At 41.8% G+C, this 23,201-nt stretch overlaps 1 protein-coding gene across 8 annotated transcripts in view; it reads left to right on the top strand.

Annotated features, from left to right (window-relative positions):
- The window catches only part of LOC120284921 (neurotrimin-like), an 85,873-nt gene extending 70,892 nt beyond the window's left edge, over window positions 1-14,981 (top strand). For 4 of the 8 annotated variants that reach the window (XM_039294421.2, XM_039294423.2, XM_039294422.2 and 1 more), the window contains 2 exons: window positions 14,574-14,742; window positions 14,800-14,981. In XM_039294421.2, the coding sequence (XP_039150355.1) occupies window positions 14,574-14,742; window positions 14,800-14,897 (267 nt within the window). In that variant the 3' untranslated portion in view covers window positions 14,898-14,981. Of the gene's footprint in view, window positions 1-14,556; window positions 14,743-14,799 lie in introns of those variants that run through there. The other 4 variants (XM_039294424.2, XM_039294426.2, XM_039294425.2 and 1 more) reach the window with 2 other exon arrangements.
- The last annotated feature ends 8,220 nt before the right edge of the window (window positions 14,982-23,201 follow it).

The following is a 23,201-nucleotide window of genomic DNA, read 5'->3' as shown; positions in this document are numbered from 1 at the left end:
GGCCAAGGGCACAGAGGTATGGCTCAAAGCGGACGCACCGTTAACTAACGGGACATTAGTTGGGCCTTGTACCCGAGGGGGCCGAGCGCAATAGGGGAAATACAGGCATTCCGGCGGTCTATAAAGGGACCGCGCAAGCCCAGCTCGGGGCAGCCAGCTAGAACACGTGGAGAGCTATACCACCGAGTCGACGAGAGATCCGCGAGTGTGAACGGACAGTGAGAAAGCAAGAGGAACGCCGCGATAATGATCAGCGCGCACCCGTCGATAAGGTAAGGGAATCAGTTAGTGAGCGTCAAAGCTGATACTTAAGGACGATCACTGCAAGTGCAGAACAGAAAAATCCACATATCCACGGTACAGGAGAATAAAAGGACCTGAAATGGTCACAAGGGACAGCAAAGGTGGTCTTGGGAGGAGCGCTGGCTTGACCTAACGGATACACACCCATAGCAACCTAACCACCGTTCGAGCCGGCAGATGGTACGTTGGCAGCGACGACCAGGGCCTGGCGTGGTCAGAAGGGACAGTGTCGGAAAAGGGAAGTTTAATTCCCACGGGCCCCTTTATCCTATTTTTAATCTTAGTTTCGAACTGTTGTACCACCATATTATCCGGCCAAAAATCACAAAAACATATGGTCGAAAAGAGCTCATTAAGGAAAGTCATCTTAAAAGATGAAATGTCCCAAGCGCAAAAAAATTTTTCCACTTTTACATTATCGGTTTTTTACACTCGTTACAAGTGGAGCAAAAGGGTATACTAGATTCGTTGAAAAGTATGTAACAGGAAGAACGAAGCGTTTCTGACTATATAAAGTACATAAGTTAACACAAGCCAACGAACTAGAACTGACAGTGCTGACCCATCATTGGGCCGGAAACCCGTGCGCAGCCGGCAAACACAGCATATTTGCGTTGCCGCTGCGAGTCTTTATTAGCTTTAAGAATCATTTTAAGTTTCAGTTTGAATTTGCATTTACCAGAATAAAGAGCGGCAGCTCGTCAACTCCGACTAAACTTAGTAAAACACATTTATATTACTTACTCTGCCAGACCACAAGGCTGGCAGTTGAAAGAGGAAAGTTCCTCTCAACGTAAATAATAATCTTCTCCTGCTCCCCGGACCACCCGGAGCAGCCAGCCAAGGAAGCCCTTCACCTCTGGAGGAAACCTGACGGATGGCAACATCGCAATACGTCGCGATTAATCGTTAAATAATTGGCGCTCAACTAGTGGTAAAAACCACCACCCACCACCACAAATATGCGGCAAAGCAAAGCTTCTAAATTTGCGGCAAAGCAAAAGAAAGCGGTGCGGGAAAAATTAAGGGAATAAGTGACGAAATAACACACAAAAAATATATTGTTAACAGAAATCAATGTGAATAGAAAAAAAATCATATAATAATTTTTTGTAACAGCGCGACATTCGACGCTGCATCCTTTGTCTATATTTATTGTTGGTCTGTCTTTGGTCAACTGCCACCCACACAGGCAGGTTTTGCATACCTAAGCGAGTTGGACTGCTCATGCAGCCCGGATTCTCAGAGTGTAGGAATAATAAACCACACTCCACATACTCCGATAGCGAACATCAAGCTCCCCCTCTAAGATGTGTAATTGCGAATCCCCCTGCAATGGCGATAGATCCAGAACAGCTCAAAGCTGTAATACAGGCAATTGTGGCCAATACTTTAGCGGAGGAGGCCGCCAAAAAGGAACTCGCACAAAATGAAATGCGTCAGAAAATTCAGGAGCTGGCCAGCTGGTTGGCAGCAGCACATGTCGCCCCACCTCAGCCGTGGCCCCCGTAATCAGAACCTACGAACCCATAGATATAACTAATAATTCTCCATGTGGGCAACGGCACCTCGCGCCATTACGAGGCAATGACAATTATTAGAAACAAAGTTAGGGGCGCGGCCGATAACGTTTTATCCTCGTTTGGGACTGTACTGAATTTCGATGCCATTATAAATCCGTCGATTTCACTTACAGTGACAACGTCTAATGTATGTCATTGAACAAGACAAGAGCACTTTAAGACAGAGAAACAACATGACCCTCTTACAATATTATGATGAGGTCGAAAAAAAACTCACCTTACTCACAAATAAAGCTCATATGTCTCACGAGCCATCGACGGCAAAAATATTGTGCAAGAAATTCCGAGAGGACGCCTTGCGTATTTTCATCTCGGGACTTAAACGCAACCTCACTGACGTGCTTTTCGCGGCAAAGCCGAAAGACATGCCGTCAGCTCTGTCTTTAGCGCAAGAAGTGGAATCTAATCACGTCAATTTTTAGTCGAACATCCCTGTTACCCGTCATCAGACGAAGACCAGCAGGAGTACCAATGAATTTCTTTCCAGACAAAAAATGCTTCGTCTCGATTTTTAATTCGAAAGCGACTTTTTTTATTCTAGCAGATATTACAATATTCGACGGGATAATCGGGGCCAATCTGTTAACACAGGCCCGCGCGTCACATTACCTCGCGTCCGCCCAACTCAAATGGGGTAACGAGGTTGAGAAGATTTCATTCCTTAAATGCACTGACGTCAACTTCACTAACGTGGAGTGCGCAGACGCACCACCTTTGGTGAAAAGGGCATTTCTGGGGATGATCAGAAGCCGAAAAAACGCCTTCGCAGATCCCAACGAGGCCCTGCCATATAACACATCGGAGGTGGCCACGATTAGAACGACTAGCAAAGAGCCCATTTACGCCAAATAATATCAATACTCCATGTCGGCAGCAGATTTCGTCAACAACGATGTCCAAGACCTGCTTAAAAATGGTATAATTCAGAAGTCAGTGTCTCCTTTTAAATACCCAATATGGGTGGCTGATAAAAAAGGAACCGACGAGGCCGGTAATCAAAATAGACGATTAGCGATAGACTTTCGTAAGCTTAACGAAAGGACTATCCCGGACAAATACCCGATGCCAGATATTTCTATGATACTGGGCAAGGCCAAATTTTATACGACACTGGACCTCAAGTCCGCGTATCACCAGATCGTCTTAGCGGAAAATGACCGCGAAAAAACTTCCCTCTCCGTAAACGGAGGGAAGTACGAATGCAGGCAACAGGCTTCCCTTTGGCTTAAGAAATGCTGCCAGCATCTTCCAGAGAGCTATGGATGATATTCTCAGAGAGCAAGTCGGCAAGACTTGCTATGTCTACGTCGATGATGTAATAATCTTCTCAGAAAATGAGAAAAACCATAAGCGATGCAAATATGAGAGTCTCAGTAAAAAAGTCAAGTTGTGGAAAAAAAAGCGTAAACTTTCTTGGCTTTATAGTCACCAGTAATGGCACCACTACCGACCCAGAAAATGTCAGGGCCATAAAAGAGTTCCCCGAACCAAAAATTGTATTTGAGGTTAGAACATTCCTAGGTCTCGCGAGCTATTACAGATGCTTTATTAAGGACTTTGCAGCCATAGCAAGGCCTATTTCGGACATCTTAAAGGGCGAAAATGGAAGTGTAAGCAGACATAGATCGCAACACATCCAAGTACAATTCGATGAGGCGCAAAAAAATTCTTTTGAAAAACTGCTCAACATTTTGGCATCCGAAGATGTTATGCTCAGATAACCGGATTACAATAAGCCATTCCATCTAACGACGGATGCTTCAGTCTACTGTATTGGAGCAGTTCTTTCACAAGAGAACCGTCCTATTACAATGATCTCGAGGACATTAAAGGATAGGGAAATGTACTACGCCACAAATGAAAGAGAATTATTAGCCATTGTCGTTCTCGGTATCAGATTCTAACCCTAACGCGAAAATTAAAAGGTGGAAGGGTCACATCGAGGAAACGGGTGCGAAAGTAGTATATAAACCGTGAAAAGAAAATTTGGTTGCCCTGTCTATGCAGCAAATTAATGCCATAGAAGAACAGGACTCAGAATCATGCGCTGCGACCATTCACAGTGAGATTTCCCTCGCCCACGCCATAGAATCAACCGATAAGCCCCGAAACTGCTTCCAGAAACAACTAATTCTAGAAGAGGTCCGCTAAGACGCTCTTTCGTTCTCTTCAAAGATAAGAATCGACACGCAATCAACTTCACCGACAAGGAGTCATTACTCCTGACCTTGCGGATTCAATAGTCCCCAAGGGCGTCCTCCATTGCGATTTGCACACGTTAGCAACGGTGCAGGACGATTTAGTGCGGAGATTCCCGACTACAAGATTCTGGCACTGCATAAACCGTGTTACAGATATTTTTGGGGTCGAGGAAAGGAAGAAAGTGATATTAGCACAACACAATATTGCCCACCGGTCGGCCAAAGAAAATGTGAAGCAGGATCTCACAGAGTTCTACTTCCCAAAAATGGCCAAACTGGCCAATGAAATTGTCCAAAACTGCAAAGCATGCGCGAAAGGTAAATATGATAGGCATCCGAAGAAACAAGAGATTGGCGAGTCACCGATTCTTTCTCATGTAGGAGAAATGCGACACATAGACATTTTCTCAACTGATAGTAAATATTTTCTCACTTGCATTAAGAAATTTTTAAATTCGCCGTCGTACAGCGTGTGCCGTCAAGAACAATTGAGGACTTAAAACCGGCCGTGTTGCAGGTCAAAAATGTCTTCCCAAACGCCAAAGTGATTTACTGCGACTACGAGCTATCGTTAAAATCGCACACCATCACGGCCATGCTAGACAACCATTTTGGCGTCAGCATCACAAATGCGCCACCCCTTCACAGAGTCTCAAACGGGCAAGTGGAACGTTTTCACAGCACTCTACTAGAGCTCGCCAGGTGGAGATAATCTTCTTAGCCATTACCAGATATAACAAATCAATCTATTCGCTCATCGATAAGAGGCCAGTCGACGCAATACAAGAATCCACGGACGACACACAAGAACGGATTGCTGACAAAATTAAGAGTGCCCAAGACGCGCTATGGTCTAGAGAGAATGCATTTCGACAAAACAGAGTCTTCGAAGTGGGCGAAAAGGTTTTGGTCAAAACTAATAGAAGGCTTGGCAATAAACTTACTCCCTTGTGTGAGGAAAAATCCATACAAGCAGACCTGGGACCACGTTCCTCATTGAAGGGAGGGTGGTCTACAAAGAAAACTTTAAATGACTCTTTCAATTAATTTTAAACTTTTTATTATTACTACCTATCATCAGCCGTTTGGCAAACTTCCATTTAAAAGACATTAAGTCCGTTGCCAAAGGCACGATGTTTTAGTATTAGTATAATTGGTGATGGGAAATCTCAGCGAACAAGAAGAAGCGACTTAAAAAAATACATTTCCACAGGCGCAGAATTTTCATCCTTCTCTCACTGTCATTGGTGTCAGCGCACATGCTCGTAATAGAAAAAACAAGCAGCATGAACGAGATGTTTCCACAGTCTCCAATGAGGAAGTTGCTATAAGTGGACACCTCGCACCTTCGGATTCGTTAGAGTCCACCACAGAATCGCAACGAGCTTAGATTTTCTTGGCACAATTCTAAAGGTAGTAGCGGGGACGCCGGATGATCTAGAAAGAGTTAGGTTCACAGAGTGGCAGTTGACACAGTCAAATAATAGGCAAATCAAAATTAATACTAGAATACAAAGTCGAATCAACCAATTAACAACCACTGTAAATCAAATCTTGCAAACACATAAAAATACCCGAATTGACACCGGCCATTTATATGAGACACTGCTGGCTAGGAATAGAATACTAATGATGGATTTACAAAATTTAATGTTGGCTGTAACACTGACGAAAAATAATATTGTGAGTCCAAATATCCTAGATCATGCAGACTTAAAATCAGTTTGGCTGAAAGAACCCACAGATACCCCCATATTGGATTTTATGTCCGCATCGTCTGTAAAAATACTACAATCCTCTAACAAAATATACTTCATTATAAAATTCCCCAAAATAAAATTATCTTGTAAGAAGGTCACTATTTTCCCAGTCACTTGCAACATAGTAGCAAAGTGTTGAGAAGAAGTCCATACAATAAAAAACTGCACCCCAACACCGGGGCTACCTTTTGCCAACAATCAGCGTTCTAGCGCATTGCGAGTCGCAATCAAGCGACCTACTCCCGCGTGGATGAGAGAATCATCATCATCAATGACCGGCCAGCCAGGGTCACGGTGGACAACGGAACAGAAGTCTATCAACTTGGCACACATCTCATCACCTTCAACGAACGCATCGTGATAAATGACACCACCTTTATAAATCACGGCAAGGCCCAAATACGAGCTCCAGAGGTAGCTAGTTCCCCATCATTGAATATCAACGCCAACAGAGATATTCTAAATTCCCCTATCTTCACCAGATGAGTGAACGTAACTTGGAGTTCATCAAAGAGTTTGGAAGAGAAATTGATACTAATCATTCACATCATTCACTTGTTGTGCATTGATTTGTACCGGCATCACTTGTCTACGGTTCATCGGAGCGCGGAGATCTGCGATGCAAATAAACGGGATATCTTGATATCGTAATCTTGAAGGGGGAGTAGTTAACACAAGCCAACGAACTAGAACAGTTGGCTCAGTGTATGAAACATAATCATTCACATAATATCAAAGTGCTGACTCAGCATTTGGCCGGAAAACCGTGTGCAGCCCGCAAACACAGCATATTTGCGTGGCCGCTGCGAGTCTTTGTTAGCTTTAAGAATCATTTTAAGTTTCAGTTTGAATTTGCATTTACCAGAATAAAGAGCGCCAGCTCGTCAACTCCGACTAAACGTCGTAAAACACATTTTTATTACTTACTCTGCCAGACCACAAGGCTGGAAGTTAAAAGAAGAAAGTTCCTCTCAACGTAAATAATAATCTTCTCCTGCCCCGGACCCCCCGGAGCAGCCACCGAAGGAAGCCCTTCACCTCTGGAGGGAACCTGACGGATGACAACATCGCAAGACGATGCGATTAAACTTTAAATAATTTATATATTCTTCGTCAGGATCAATAGCCAAGTCGATCTAGCCAAGTCCGTTTGTTCGTCCGTCCCTCTATCCGTATGAACGTCGAGATCTCAGGAACTAAAAAAGCAAGAAGGTTGAGATGAGGTTCTAGAGACAAAGACGCAGCGCGTCACGATGGCACGCCCACTTTAACACCCACTACACGCAGAAAACTTTTTGCCACGCCCACCCTATCGCCCTTTAACAGCGCAAAACTGCCACGCCCACATTTTTACGACGACCATGCTATAAACGCTTGCAGTACAATGACCGTAGCTGCAGTGGTGGTAGCGAGCGGGGTTGGGAGGAGAAGCTTTATTTGCTTTCGGGTTTTTTGCGTTTATAGCATGGTCGTCGGATATATCAAGAGTTCCATCTCACAGCAAGGGCTCTTTAGTAGAGACACGATTTCACGAGTTTGTGGATGTTTTAAGTACGCATTGTTTAAGTTTTGAACTTTAAACCATTAAATCAAAAGCCTGGAGATGTTTTCAAAAACAGTTCGTACTTCTAATGTTATTCGAGTGACTTGTTCAATGGTTCCATGTTATCTCGAAAATCAAACTGATACGCTGCCATACGTGTCCTAAGTAGGGGGTGAGATAAGGAAAATATTCTTATGAGTCGGTAGAATGCAGAAACTGAATAGTCATTTCTTGCCTTTCCCGCCATGTGCTTCTCCGTCTGGATGATTTGTTCCGAAGAACAAAAATCTGCTTATTTGGATGTGGCATTTATCAGTAAGACGTTTTCAAAAAAGGATGATGTCAATATGATTTTCGTGAATATATTTAGATTTCTCTAGTTTAAGCCGTGAAACGCCTTTGGGGATTCTAGATAATTCACCTGATAAATGCACACATTTATCCATCCCTCCGATTCATCTTCACCTGTCGATATCCGAAAGAGGGACTACATTTTTTTTATTCATCCAAGAACACCAACTAAATTTATTTAATGATCGAATTGATACCTGCTCTATTGAACAGCCGGGGACCTGCAAGTTAGTGGTGCTTAGCAGCCTCTCTCTTCGAATCTTTACACTAATGCCGTCAATGATTTTATACCCACGTTTCGTGTATCAGAAATTCCAACATTACGAGATCAGTTATTGATGACAAGGTATTTTACCCAAATTCGGGAAGTTTCAGCACTTGCCCTCATTTTTAAATAGTCTGTCTTCAAGAATCTTGAATCGCCGATATTGAAACTAAGTAGGAGGAACGTTTACCGCCGAATCTTTTGCCGATGGAACAGACCATTTCGAAATTCGTGGAACAGCACCTTTGTGACCTTTGTAAACTATTTTTTTTTTTTTTTAAATTATTTTTCTTTAAATTACAATCTATTTTTTTTTTTTTAAATAATAATAAGTAATTTTTAATTAGATGTGAAGAATAAAAGAAGCGGCCCTTCCCAGTGCAAGGATACGCTTATAAATTAATAATTTAATAGTTTAATTCTGATGGAGTTCTGCGTTTTAATCTTCTTGGTTCCAACCCCGTCATCGGTATTTGTTTGAGTTTTGGTTTTGTGTATATTAAAACGACAACCCAAAAACTTCGCAATTAAAATCAATGACAATCAAATATTATTACACCCATATGCCAAGTACCTTGTACTAACTAAATATTATATATTACACAATAGTTTTTTTTTTATTATTATTTATTAAGTAAAGTATCCGTACATCATAATATTGTATCTTAACATCACAGGGTGGATAAATATTCTTAGGTATTACAAAACACTATATTAAAATAAGTGAAGTATATATAGATATTAAAATTGGTTGTAATATTTTTTATTTGAGTCCAATAAATGTCCCGTCAGTTGACTAAGGACAACGCCGAAAAGAATTTTTTAACGAAGGTTTTTGTTGAACTTCTTTATTCAGATATCAGCTTATGACTTAAAATCAAATGCAAATTGGATTGAGGAGAATCCTCAGTATTTAACAATATTTGTATTTCGGGAGAGCCTCGCTCTTGGGTTCTTAAGATGTGTGTTCAAAGAGAGCAGTCAAATCTGCTTAGGTCAGGCTTTAGGATGTTTACAAGAACGGCTGAGTGCCGCTGCCAAAAATTCTTTATTAGAAACGGATGCTGCGCAGCTGGGATACATTGTGGAAAATCACTAAAGTGCATTACTGTTTTCTTTGAAATAATTGAAGTGGCCGGTTTGGACCACCCAAATACGTCACTATATATATATATATATGTCGGAGAAGGCGAGCGCGATTTTTCATTCACTTCACCGTACATATTGTGATTTGATCATCCTTACTTGGTTTCCACGAAACTCTACCAAAACAACAACAGGCGCCATTCTCATTTGATACACACACAAATGATGCTCACTCAATGACGGAACACTTACCGTGAATTTTAGTATTCGCTGCTCCTTCTTAACATAACGGATCAACCACATAATTTCGGTTACATTCAAATAATACGTTAGACCTACTCAATCTCCGACACGGCCTTCCTGACATGGACACGACCTCGTGTGTTGTATTGCATTACAAAGTTCTTTACATTTTACATATCACTTTCTTTCTTCATACATTTTCTTTTAATTTTTAACTCAACATAATATTACGTCAATATTGAATCAATTTTTATCAAGCAAAAAAAAAAAAAAAAACAATAACAACATATCGGCACCCCTTACCTTGCTCAAGCATTTTTTCCCCAATTTACATTTTCTGACTTCATTTCTTTTGATCAAACAGTAATCGTTGTTCTTTTCACGCCTCTTTCTCTTTTTCATTCTTAAGTGTAAAATTCTCTCTCTTTTGTCTACATTATGTCACACTCTCAGGCTCTTGCTGCACTCCTTGCACTGATCTCACGCATCTTCATGCGTCACTGTCTCTCCGGACCCTCATTGCCCCCGCCACATGGTCACTGCGCTGATACCCATATGGTGTAGCTTTAGCCTTGTGAATAATTTAACCAGAGTCTACGGTCTACGAGTCAAAGTCTACGAGTGCCTCAGTCGGCGATCTCTCGCATTGGTCTCCGTCTACCTCAACAGGCATCGACCATAACTGTTTGTGGGCCTACTATACGTTCTCTTGCTTGTCAAAGATCTCAACACATATCGGTCGCCATCAAGCTTTTCCGTTATCACAAATGGACCCTTAAACTTTGGGTCTAGCTTTGTTTGATGCCGTTCTTCACTCTTGATCAAGACATGGTCGCCTACATTGAATTGAATTTCGAATATTTGTCTATCACTACATGGAACAGGATTTCTAGGGAAAAATTACAAATCTTTACGGTAGCTAGCATTTGCCTTGTGCATGTCACGGAGCCTATATATATAGGTGACTATACCACTAATATGCCATGAACTTATCTGCTAATTTTTCTTTCAATAAGGAACACTTAGCTCCGGAATCAAACAAAGTATGGAAAGTGCTCACCCATTTGGTACTAATTTCCTCTTGGATCGACAACGGCGCACACATTCACTCGTTTCTCAGCCTGGCTTGATGATGTTGTGCACCTTGTTGCAATATGCCCCAGCTCTCCACACTTGTAGCACTTTATGGTAGACATGTCCCTCTTTAGAGTAGAGTAGAGCCATTCTGGTTCGGCACTCTGCGAACTTATGGCCAGGTTCGTCACAATAGTGACACTTCATGCGCGATGATAATTTTTGCTTCTTATGTTTTGGAGTACTAGTACAATCTGGTGACTTTTGGTCATTGCGTTTACCAAAAGCAACTGCGTGCCTTTGCAGTTGTTTTTCCAATTCCCATTGTGTCTGGATATTGAATAATATACGCTGCAGTCGGTGGTCTATTTAAGCTGCATGTGCGATCACGAACGATACAGCAATTTCTTCATTGCTCATTTCTTTCCACTTCGAAAGCAATGCCGATACTTGCCTGCTGGCATATACAGAAAAACCATAATTATGCCATAATTATATCGACAGTTTTGCGCCATGCAGCTGCATCTGCACTTGCAGTGTCTGGGTTAATCTTTGGTACCGTCACTTTGCTGGGTTGCGTCTTAATTTTGGAAGTCTGCATAGATTTAATCAACTCCATGAAATTTTTACTTTGCGATTCAAATAATGCACGCCACTGATCACTTGAAATGTCTTGGGAGTAGGCCGATCCCACTTCTGATGTCGGAGAAGGCGAGCGCTATTTTTCATTCACTTCAGCGTCCATATTGTCCTGCACAGCAAGTCGCCTGCTAGACTAATTCACTCAAGCGTCGCCCACTCGATGCTTTTCTTATATTCATCAACTTCACTCAATTATTTCATCATCCTTACTTCGTTTCCACGAAACTCTACCAAATCAACAACAGGCGCCATTCTCATTTGATACACACACAAATGATGCTCACTCAATAACGAAACGCTTTCCGTGAATTTTATTATTCGCTGCTCCTTCTTAACATAACGGATCAACCACATAATTTCGGTTACATTAAAATAATTATTAAAATAATACGTTAGATCTACTCAATCTCCGACATAATATATATAGTGACATATCCATAAGTCCCTAAGACTTAAGCACATGCCTACACACTAATACACATACAACATGTACACCCTACACTACTCCGGATGTACCTAACAGATACCAGATATGAATAAGATTATCATATGATCCTCAAGACTGGGTTGAGTGGAAAAAATTACAAGTCCAAATAAGTCACCCACTGGTAGACTAAACATCCGTCCCCTAATTTAAACATTCCTTGCCTAGGCCCTCACGCCATCGTCATGTTCCCACGTTCAAAGCTCGGACTCGCAATCCCGAAAAAAAAAATATTAGATTTCAATAAACAAAACTATAAGAATCTAAGAGCACTGTATCCAAGAGCGAATGCACTTGAATCCAAGAGAAATCCAAAGAAAATTAAAGTCAGCAATTCCAAAGCTCTTTCTCTTCACTTGATCAGAGCCCTTAAGTCTAAAGTCCATATCAGAAAAGCTCGATACCCAGGCTTGAACGTCAATCAAATCAGAATAATTAGATGAGTTCAGTTAGAGACCTAATTGTAATCGGTTGGTGTTCTTCAACAAATAAAATATTGTAATCATTCAGTGAAATAAAATTATATTTTTTCACATATGAGTATTGCAAACATTTAATTATATACATATATATAGCCATATATATATGTAGCCATAGCCAATGGGGGACTTTTAAAATTTTAATAAAATAATTTAAAAATTTAGGATTAACCTTCATTTAGTGTTTTGTGTAAAGAGTTTCTTGACAGTGCCAAAGCTGTGTAAACTAGGATTTTGTTGTTTATTTTCTTGTATGTTTAATATTTTTGATTTGTTTTTTTATTTATAAGTAAAATAAGTATTGTTTAATTATATTTCATAAACAATTTGCGTTTAATTAAGCAAAGAACCCTTTATCTTTACCTTTAAAGTCAAAAATTCAACTTTTTTCACAGTGTGTAAACAGTTTCTAGACATACTGTATATATCTTTACTCTTCGAGTAAAGGGTATAAAACTTTACAAGTAACAAGAGAACACAACTACATAAACACGCAAAAACACTATGAAATCTATATAACAAAAAAAACTCATAAATCTACCCCTGTTAATACAATACAGCATAGGAATGACTTGTATAGCCCTTTTGTGTAAGCTTTGTTCTCACACGCATAGTGGTAGCCGTCCAGACCTACAAGAACAAAGGCTCGATAGTCCCGCTTCATCACGGCGATATCTGGAGGATCAATCACGTCTTCAAGCTGGCTCACGTCGTGGACCTGGAATAAATAAGACAAGTGTAGGAAATCGGTCAAGAAGACAGAAGGTCTCAAAACCGTAACTAATGGTATTAAACCTCACTCGACCTGGCCTCGCAGAATAGCGACCAACAACTGAGGATGGACTCAAGATTTTTTGAAGCCACGCACGATTCAATTACGAGAATAAAAGAGGTTATCGTAAGAGTAAATGTTATCGATAGAGACGTCTACGCGGCGACTGGTATCCTAAGCAAGGCTAACATCTTTGCCAGCAAAGTCGCTGAAATCACAAGAGCTTGCGAGCTTGCTTAGACGGGAATCATAAAGTCTAAGAGATTGGACCTTGTGGAAGTCGAATAAATATTAGAAGAGGTTAATACGGTTGACGCCATCGAATTATTACGTCCCTCGTTCATGACGAATGGAACCTTACTCTTGTACATACTGTTGTTCCCCAAGGTAAAGAAGAAAGCGTAGCGCCTTATGAAGATGTATCAAACGATCCAGGAAGAGAAACAGGTAACGCTGCATCAGCGCAAGTTGGCGATAAGCCCCAGCGAGAACTACGATTGACGACAATTGACCCTCCGACCCACTAACTTCTATGATCGGACAACCTCCCTCGACGACTTCTTTTACTACTCGTCAACTTGACTCTATCTTTACGATCCCAATTTTCTGGTCTTCGTACGCCTTGCACTGGCTAGATTTTATTCGACGCTAGTCCCTCTTCTTCATTCGTTCTGGTGATGTTATTTCCTTAATATCGTTGTGTACTTGCGGGTATATAGTTATAGGTAAAAGGCTACAACAAATCGCCTTGAATCTATTAAATGATCCGTTTCGTATACAAACTTAGTCCAACGCTGAAATCAAAGTGTTTTCCAAATAAAAAAGACGATTTAAGTATGGAGACCGATTTTTGTTCTATATTGTCTAATGCTCAGCTTAAGATTTTAAATTAAATGCAAGTGAAATTGAGGAGAAGCCTCTGTACTTCAGAAATATGCTTGTGCATTTTGGGAAAGCATTGCTCTTGGATTCTTATGTTGAGGAGAATCCTCAGAGAGGGCAGGCAAAACTGCTTAGGTTAGGCTTTGGAATTTGGTTACATAAATGGCTAAGTGCCGTTGCCAAAAAATTCGTTTATCGTTGCCAAAGAATTTGTTTATCAAAACACATTCTGAGCAGATTGCATACGGTACGGGAACCAATTAAGTGCTTTATTGTTCATGGAATTAATTAAATTGGCCGGCTTGGGTGGCGCAAATACACCACTATGTAAATGACAAGGAAATTGATGTGGGTAATCTACTAGATACGCCCAGTGTTATCAATACAGAAGCGACCGCCTAGTGGATTGTGTGGTACCTTAGTAGGTTCAGATACCAAAAGGCAATAATACGGCCCACCTGCGTTACGCCGGATAGAAAAAGATACTCATCAATGATAAATACGAGGTTCTCGACGCTACGCATGACTCCCTGCGGAGGGTTGACGAAATGATGGCCAGGGTATACTCAATCGACGGCGACGTCCATGTGGCCACAATTTTACTTCAAAGGGCATTGATACTGCTGAAGCAAGTGGACGAAATCAGAAACGTGTCCTTTTGTCTGGTACATACTGGGCAACGAATCCTTTTATTCTACGAGTAACGGGAATATATATAAATTTTCTCACGAATAGCTGACACACCTCAAGCTATGCACTAATTGGTTTGGTCTAATTTAGTAACCGTAGATTTTATCTTCCCAAATGCCACGATACTAAAAAATTTTGTTTTGAAAATATCTTTCCTATTCGATAATTCTAATTGATAACTCTTTAACCAACAAAAAGCATTACTTTTTTCGCAGGAAATTAACTATGATTCACCAAGGGGAGGAGTTTCAGTAATAACTGAAAAAGGAGACATAACAACATCGTATCTGTTGATTCAACGAGCAAGCATTGCTGACTCAGGGCAATATTCTTGCTTACCGTCAAATGCAAACTCCAAGTCCGTAAATGTTCATATTTTAAAGGGTAAATACATTTAAATGACTTTTATATTTTTCATAATTTTCTTTTCAACATAACCAGGTGATCACCCAGCAGCAGTTCAAAAATCCCACTTACTGGTATCGGAACTTTTAAGTCTGTGTTTTCTTCAGATTTGTTTAAAATTATCAGCTCAATAAGTACTTCTTAATTGCGAATAAAACTATATTTCCAAATAAAAATTTCAAAATTCGAATTAAAAATTTATATTTTTTGAGAATATATTTGTGATATGTATATATGTAAATTTATTTTTTTTTTGTTCGTGCCTTTTTAATTATATACCCAAACAAAAGAGAATTCTATAGTCGAGTTTCCCGTTACTCGGCTGGAAGTGTGAACAAGGAATTTCAATATTTTTTGGCATTTCGGTACAAGTGCGGCTTTGGGTCGTTAGAGTGGAAGCGGTATTCATTTCTATCAATTTGCCAAAAAACTTTTTTCCACGCCCACTCTAACGCCCTAAAATCGGCAAAAACTGCCACGCCCACACGTTCAATAATGTTTAGATGTTTGATCTAAACTGAAAACGCACTATTGAACAATTCTAAATTTTTGACTTATTCTATTCCACAATATCTATTGATATTCCAGAATTATAAAATTTTCGGGTTCGCATTCACACTAGCTGAGTAACGGCTATTTGATAGTCGGGGAACTCGTTTATAGCATTCTCTGTTGTTTTAAAGTGCATACTAGTTAACACAGCTGATAACACAAAACAACATTTAACAATAAATGCCTAAAATAATAAATAACAAAATATTGCAACATTGCTCAGTTCAATAAACTAAACATCCGCCGACCCAACTGAAGAACTGCATCATTGTAATACACTGTTCAGTTCAATAAACTAATCATCCGTTCAAAACGTCGCAAATGTCATTAACAGCGTCCGCAGTTTGTCTTGCGTGCGCATTTTCGGCCCTTGACGAAAAATTGCTGACATTGCAGATCATGGTTAGTTCAAACCAGATGTGCAGAGCTCTGCCGCGTCGCTTCCTAACACCCACAGCTAGCTTAGGGTACCATAAGATCTTTTCTGTTCAGTCACAATTTAGAGTTGAATAACACCACAACGACCTAAAGTTTCTAAGCTTTTAATTAAACGGAAATTAATTTACATAATCACTTTGCCTATATCGGACCTTGCTACGTTTCACTGTGATCCGCTAGTGCCCAAGCATTTATATATATATTTATATATATTACCCCCACAACTCCGCAATTCATTTATATCGTCCGTCCCTAAATTGCTGTTAAAAATGTCCTCAAAAATATATACCACAATAGAATACACATTTATATTATACAACTAATACAAATAAAGATATAAAAATATAACCTAAACATCCAAATTGAGAAAAGAAAAACCCTTCGTTCCAAACATAAAAAAAATTGTACGACTTTCTTATGTATATCTTATATATCTAGGCTTATCGAGAGAGCGAGCTATGTACTTATGTATTATGCATTTGGTCGGCGTGGGAATGCTGACCATGCACTTATACTTTGTAGCCTTCAAGTGTACGATCATGTTACATCCGCCTTGGGCCTTATTGGTTGCATAAACATAAACATAAGCATAGCAACAAAGTGCTGCTATATTGTAGTATGCTATTATACTTAAATGTTATTAATATTACATAGGCACCAGCTACCAGCTATTTATATTTATGTATTTTTAAAGTGATTTGCTTCAAATTGTCCAATTACAATATTTATTCGAATTCCGCCGGGACTTTGTCCATTCAGATCCGTTCTTTTTCTCTTCCACTTTTTCTCGGCGTGCCTCCTTGCCTTCTTCTTTTCTCCGCTCATAACTGAGTATGCCTATAGAGGGAGACAAATGCACCCCAAACTAAACACACACTCTCCGCTACCCGCTCGCCATATTCCAGCACCGAAGTCCGCTAGTCAAAAAGGCAGAACCGCGATTTCCACTCCCAATGGGAAAGGAAGGGCAACTCCAAGAATTGTCATTTCCCCATTGCCCTTGAACATTGACGACAGCGTATATCGAGGGTTTACTAGCGGAAACCCCGGAAAATCCCTCTGCAGTTAGTCGATCTAGTGAAAAAAAGCAATCCTCAGTACAGCCATCGGGCGCAACCGCAGCCTTGCAAAAATTCATTGCTGTCAGCGAAAGAGAGTACTAAACATGCTCGGATATCGTTCCCCAGGAGGATCCAGGCCAAATATCACTACTGCTACTCAGTATATTTCCTGGACCTATTCACGACAGTTTATATTAATAACCCGAGGCTGACACTGGTCGAGAAGATGTTTCATATCCTCACCAAAACAACCGGCGAGGCAAAAGGCATCGTATCCAAATACCTTACGAATGTGGGGTTCGCTTCGGCGTGTGAAGCGCTTCAAGATCGGTTCCAAAACAAACGACTTTTAGTCAAAAGCCACCTCAAGCTCCTTTTGAATTTGAATTCGATATCCCAAGAATCTGGTCATGATCTTAAGGAACTGCAGTCCACGATTCAGCGCGAGTGCATTCTCACATATCCACTGACAACTGGGATTGGCTGCTGGTTTTCCTGTGCGCGAGCAAATTGCCAAAGCTGACCCTCTCCTTTTGGGAATAGCCTCTTTTTTAACGTAAAAATCCGAAATCCAAGCTTGGGAAGAAATAAATTCTTTAGTGAGCCAAAGGTTGTAACGAACTGTGTATGGGGCAGGGTGTAACAACCACGGGTTGAGGCAACGCTCGGCCTGAGACCACCTTTGCCGACCACTGAGTCCAGTGTCCCTTTTCAATACGCGAAGTCCTTGTCGTCTCCTCCGAAGGACCACCTCCCGGCTGGAACGGGTTTAGGATGTTATGGGGCAAGGTGTATCCTACACGGGTTGAGGAAACGCTCGGCCTGGGACCACCTTTGCCGACCACTGACTCCACTGACCCTCCACTCCAAGGATCACTCTCCACGTGCACTGCTCGTCCTTCCGTGTTAGGTTAACTTAAATGGCTATTTCCATTCTAAATATATTTAAGTTTGTTCCTACTTTGTTGTGCCGTACTTCAGTATTTACTTAACAAAATTAATAGTTCGGATATTTAGATCAATAAACTCTAATCTGGATAACCGTCTCATTGTTACTTATGAGGTTCAAATTTAAGAGATTCATGGTCTTGCACTTATGGGGAACCAAAATCAGACTAACATATTATGCAATCCCCCAGTCGTTGTAACTGTGATGAATGCCTTACTTACCTACTGTAGGAGATTATGTAAAGCATGAATGTATCACAATCAAGTTTCACCACGCAGTTTAACTCCCGTATGAGCCGTTTACAAAATTTAGATTTTTGCAGTTTGGGTTGTTGGTTATCGATCTTTCATCTATCCTTGCTAAGATAAGATTGTGGCCTAATATTGCAGTTAGGCCTTCTCACACTCCTAACTCCTGCTGCTGAAATGATATAAGCCCCCCACCCCACCACGGAAAGGAACGCTGAAAACGGGTACAACTGAGGTTAGTTTTCGTTATGGAGTCTGCGTGTTCCTGATCCTGCTCGAATTCCGACTTCTGGTTAACGTTATTAAATGACCCTTTCGGGCAGCTGCCACGCTCCTACGTGGATGTTGTTCGTTGAAATCGCGTCTTGACCCAGCCTACCTATGAGCCCTTCGGTGCGACTGTATATATATTAGAGATCCCAAACATGATTAGATTACCCTTTTGTATTGTGAAGGAGATTGTTATCCGTTACTGCTCCATAATTTCAAGGACATTAGGCTAATGTTCAAAACGTTATAAATTTATGTTTACTTAAACCTACACCTTCAGCAACACCTACTCCATGTGCATACGCTCAGAACGGGTACAAGTAAGGTTGGGTCTCGTTATGGAGTCTGCGTGTTCTTGATCCTGGTCGAATTTTCTGGTTAACGTTATTAAATGACCCTTTCGGGCAGCTGCCAAAATTACAGATATATCCACTACCTAGCAACGCGGTTAAGATTATTATAGCTCGAGCTTTGCTGTCATACGATTGCCAGTTGGGCGCAAGCCAGTTTTCTAGTTTACAATAATAACATAACAATCACATATAACAAATAGAAATTACGATAAGCGTCAGCTTCTGCTGACCCTTGTTAAAGGAGATCGGGAAATGAGATCCCTCGGTTGCCTTCTATTGAGCCTCCTTGGTGGGCGAGATCTGTTTACCACTCGCAGCCGGTTATGAGTCTTGCGACCTTATTTTGGATAGATTCTTTTGATTTGGCTTTCGCATGCCAAGCCCCAGATTTGGCACCCATACTTCCAGTTTGGTGCTAAGATCTGTTTGTAAATTGTCAGCTTCTTGGATAGCGACAATTTACTGCGCGAACAAAGTAGCCAGTAGTGCTTCGCCACCTTAGCACGTAGGCGCGTTCTGATGTCGGTCACATGCTTGGCAAATGTGAGTCTGCGATCCAGAAGCACTCCAAGGTACTTTGCTGCGTTCGGCTGTGGTACGGGGGCTTCCTCAATGTAGACGGGCGGTGGCGTTCTCCGCTTTAAAGTATAGCAGACGTTGTTGAATTTACAGCTATTGATGCCAATGTTCCAACGTCCCATTCCGAGAACCGGTATGCAAAGTCCTGGATACCATCGGCTGCGTCGTGATCGCATCGGGACCTGTAGGTGACGCACACGTCATCGGCAAATGTGGCCAACATTGATTTCCTGTAAAGGGAAAGGGAATTACATCCGGCTGCGGCATGTCGTGGCTATACAGGCAGTAGAGCAGGGGCCGAGGACACTACCTTGTGGAACACCAGCTGCCACGTTGTGCTCGGTGGATATTGCTGAATGAAAGCGCACAGCGAACCTCCTTCCTTCCAAGTACGATTTTAGCAACCCAAAATATGGGGCAGGCGTCTGCTTGATTTTTAGTTGAAGACCAATGTGCCACACTCGATCAAACGCTTCTCGAATGTCCAAGAAGAGGCTGTTACAATATTCCTTACTGTCGTAGGCAGTCAGAATTTGCTCGACGACAGGATGGAGCTGCTCGACAGTACAGTGGCCAGCACGAAAACCGAACTGGTGCTCAGGGGTAATCCCCTGTAATCCCTGGGCTTCCATTATCCTTACAATCCAGACAGCAATCAAACTTTCAAACAATTTCGAAATTGAAGGGAGGAGACTGATCGGCCGGTAGGGGCGGGCTCCCTTTCCTGCTTGCCAGGTTTGTGGATCATGGAGATTATCCCGAGCTTCCACTGATAAGGGAAGTATTGCATTCTCACAATAGCTTTGAAATCCAACGTTATGTAGATGATCGCTTGCCTGGGCAGGACCTTCAATGTGTCGTTGCAGATGACGTCATGTCCTGGTGCTTTGTTGCTACTCTAGCGCACAATGACTTCGGCTACCTCGCAGGTTTCAAACGGCGTGATTGGCAGATCCATTTGAAGCGCTTGGTTCAACTGGTCCTGAGTTTCTTCAACCTGTTGCAGGCTGGCAAGCTTGAACGGTTGAAATCGCTCGGCGAGGTGCGCAGCGAATACCTCCGCTTGTCCCAAGTCGGTCCGACACCATGTCCCGTTGCTATCGACTAAAGGCGCCTTCCTCGTGCAACGCCTTTAGATTGCGCGCGTGGCCTTCCACGGAGAATGCGTCGCTTCGCTTTCGACTCCAGTATTGGCAAGCCTTTCGTCGAACCATGCGGATTAGTGCAGCACCAACGCGCATCGTAGCCTACTCAGCGCTCGATTCCATTCCGTCTTGTACAACGGCTGACGAGACCTCATCCACCTAGTACGTAAGCGCTTCTTCTCAGCTATAAACAGCAGGATCTCCCTGGTTATTGGGATTCGATCTGCCGCGGGCTGCCGAGATGCCAATCTAGCTGCTTACTTGATATTGTTGGTGAGCAGTTCAATAGGGGCAGTGTGGACTCCAGTTGCGATTGGAATACCTCCAGGTTAGTACGCCTAAGTACGATAAGTATGGTTAGTACGATAAGCCGCTCCATTTAGGGTAGCATATTGCCCCCGCATCCAGCGTAATTACCAGAGTCAGGTGGTCGGAGCTAAGCTCAACAACCGCACTTATGTTAGCGTGGATGCCCAGCACAGTGCAAAATCAATGTACCCTGGTGAGCCTCTACTGCCGTACGGGTATCTTGTTGGTCCTCCTGTTGCTAGCGAGTCCACCTCCGAATTTAGGACGAGATTCGCTAATGCAATGCCTCTTTGGTTGCTCCTTCCCGCACCCCAGAGCCAGTGGGACGCGTTCCAATCGACTGAAACAATGAACTTCGTCTGGAACTCTTCCAAAATGTCCTTAAACTCGTCCGTAGTCCATGCAAATCTCGGTGGGCAGTAGACCGCTCCAAAGCTTATAGGACCAAGTGCCGTTTCAATAACCGCCGGCGCAAGTTGCACCTTGGCAGTGGCTATTGGTGTTAGCGGAAAGTGGGCAAGGCTAGATCTGATCAAGATAGCTGCCCCGCCTTTGGCGTTGACAGCACTCGGATCATTGGCAGTGTAAGCTACAAAGCCCAATAGCCTAGGTGTCTCTGTCCCCGTGCAGTGTGTCTCGCTGAGCAGTAACACATCGATTTCGTGACGTCGCACAAAGCACTCCACTTCCACACTAGGATGCGCAGCGGCATCATTATGGGTCTTGATGCGCATGGAGGCAGTGAGCAGATTAAGAATCTGCCCCTGCTGTTGTGTCTGTTGTTGCTGCTGCTTTAGCATCATCATGAGCTCCATCTGCTTTTCTTGGAGCGCCCGAAGGGAGTTAATGCTATCACTCAGTGACTTTAGGATGCATAGGAAGCGTCGACAATCGTAGACAATAGACCAGCATGCTTGCATTACATCCTAAGCTTTCACAAAGAATCGCACTTTTTCGTACCTAATTCTTGCTGATCGTGATTTCGCTACGTTTTGTCGCAAATAAAAATAGGTCGCGTCCCGCGTGTTTCGCATTTTTATACCCGGGAAACAGCTTCAAGAAGAGGATTGCCATTCACCTGCAAAATGCCATTCTCTTTCCCGTTTTACGAATACTGGTTTTAGGACAGAGCCGGATTCGCCTACCGTCTGTTAACAAAATACTAAAATTTTAGCCAAGCCATTTTACTTTCATTTTTTTTTTTCATTACCATTTTACTTAGTTTGATTCCCACGGTCTCCTACAACCACTGTCTAATTAGTAGTTCTTAACGTCGCGAATTAGACATAAAATAATTTGACGAATATCTTTCGTATGATACGTTCCAACTTGTTATCCTAGCATAACAGGAATCCTCCAACATATAACAGGAATTTCTCAACCTTTTTCGCACTCTAGACTTAAGAAAGGGGGGACAAAATTTCGCATTTATATTTTTCAGAAATTTACTTTGCGCTAAATTCCGGCGAAAAACATCCTGGTTAACTTTTATACTCAACGGGTCTAGACTGATCGTTCTGATCGTCAACTCTTTATTTATTACTTCTCAGTTTATCCCGAAATACCGCTAACTGGTCCGATTTATTAAAATTCCATGCACGTTCTTTAAGTACTGATACATTTTTTAACGACCGAAACTGCGATCCGTGAACAACCATATTAAATCCGAACAGAGCACGGGGAACATTGCAAGAATTAATTTACTGAGTTTTAAAACGAGCAGCTTATTGAATGTATGTGGTGATCCCATTCGGTGTGTACTGTTTTCAAGTACGCTCGAATAGCTACTATAATTGACCTATTAACGCGATCTGCCACATTGGATTGCGGCGAATAAATGGACGAATTCATATGCCATACCACATATGAAGTCAAAAAAGCGTGAAGCTCTGAACTTGTGAGCTATTATCGCCATGATTCGGGAACTCCAAACATAAAGAATATTTCATTCTGCAAAAATGCAACACTTTTGAAGTAAACTTTATCAAAGGGCACAATCAATGATATATTTGAGAAAAGATCTACCACTATAAATAATCCAACATGTCCTTGCTTAGTCCAGGCAAAAGGCCCTAATATGTCAACGTACATCCGCTAGAAAGGACGCTTCGATTCCGCTGCCTGACCCATCGTTTTACAGATCTCACATCTACTAATATATTCGCGCACTTGGCGAACCATTCCGAGCCAATAAAAATGTCTGCGTATAAGATCCAGTGTTTTCGCAATAACTACATGCACTGATACAACTACATTATTCGGTCAGAGTTCTTGGAACCCATAGCTTCCACGATTTCACGTTCAGAACTTTTCTCGTCCGAATATATACAAACTTTCTTGGTTTTCTGTAATTTTTTATTCAGATCTGCATATTCCTTTTCCTGAAAACATTCTAAGGATTCTAAGTCAATATCCGGTCCATATGATTCAATCACCGCGATTTCTTTACAATAGATACGCGATAACGCGTCTGGCACCACATGGTCCTTACCCTTCCGATGACGAAATGTAAACGTATATCCCTGTAATTGCAT

Source organism: Drosophila simulans, chromosome 3R (genome assembly GCF_016746395.2).
Source record: "Drosophila simulans strain w501 chromosome 3R, Prin_Dsim_3.1, whole genome shotgun sequence".
Lineage (NCBI taxonomy): Eukaryota > Metazoa > Arthropoda > Insecta > Diptera > Drosophilidae > Drosophila > Drosophila simulans.
This window is presented reverse-complemented; position numbering and strand designations above follow the sequence as displayed.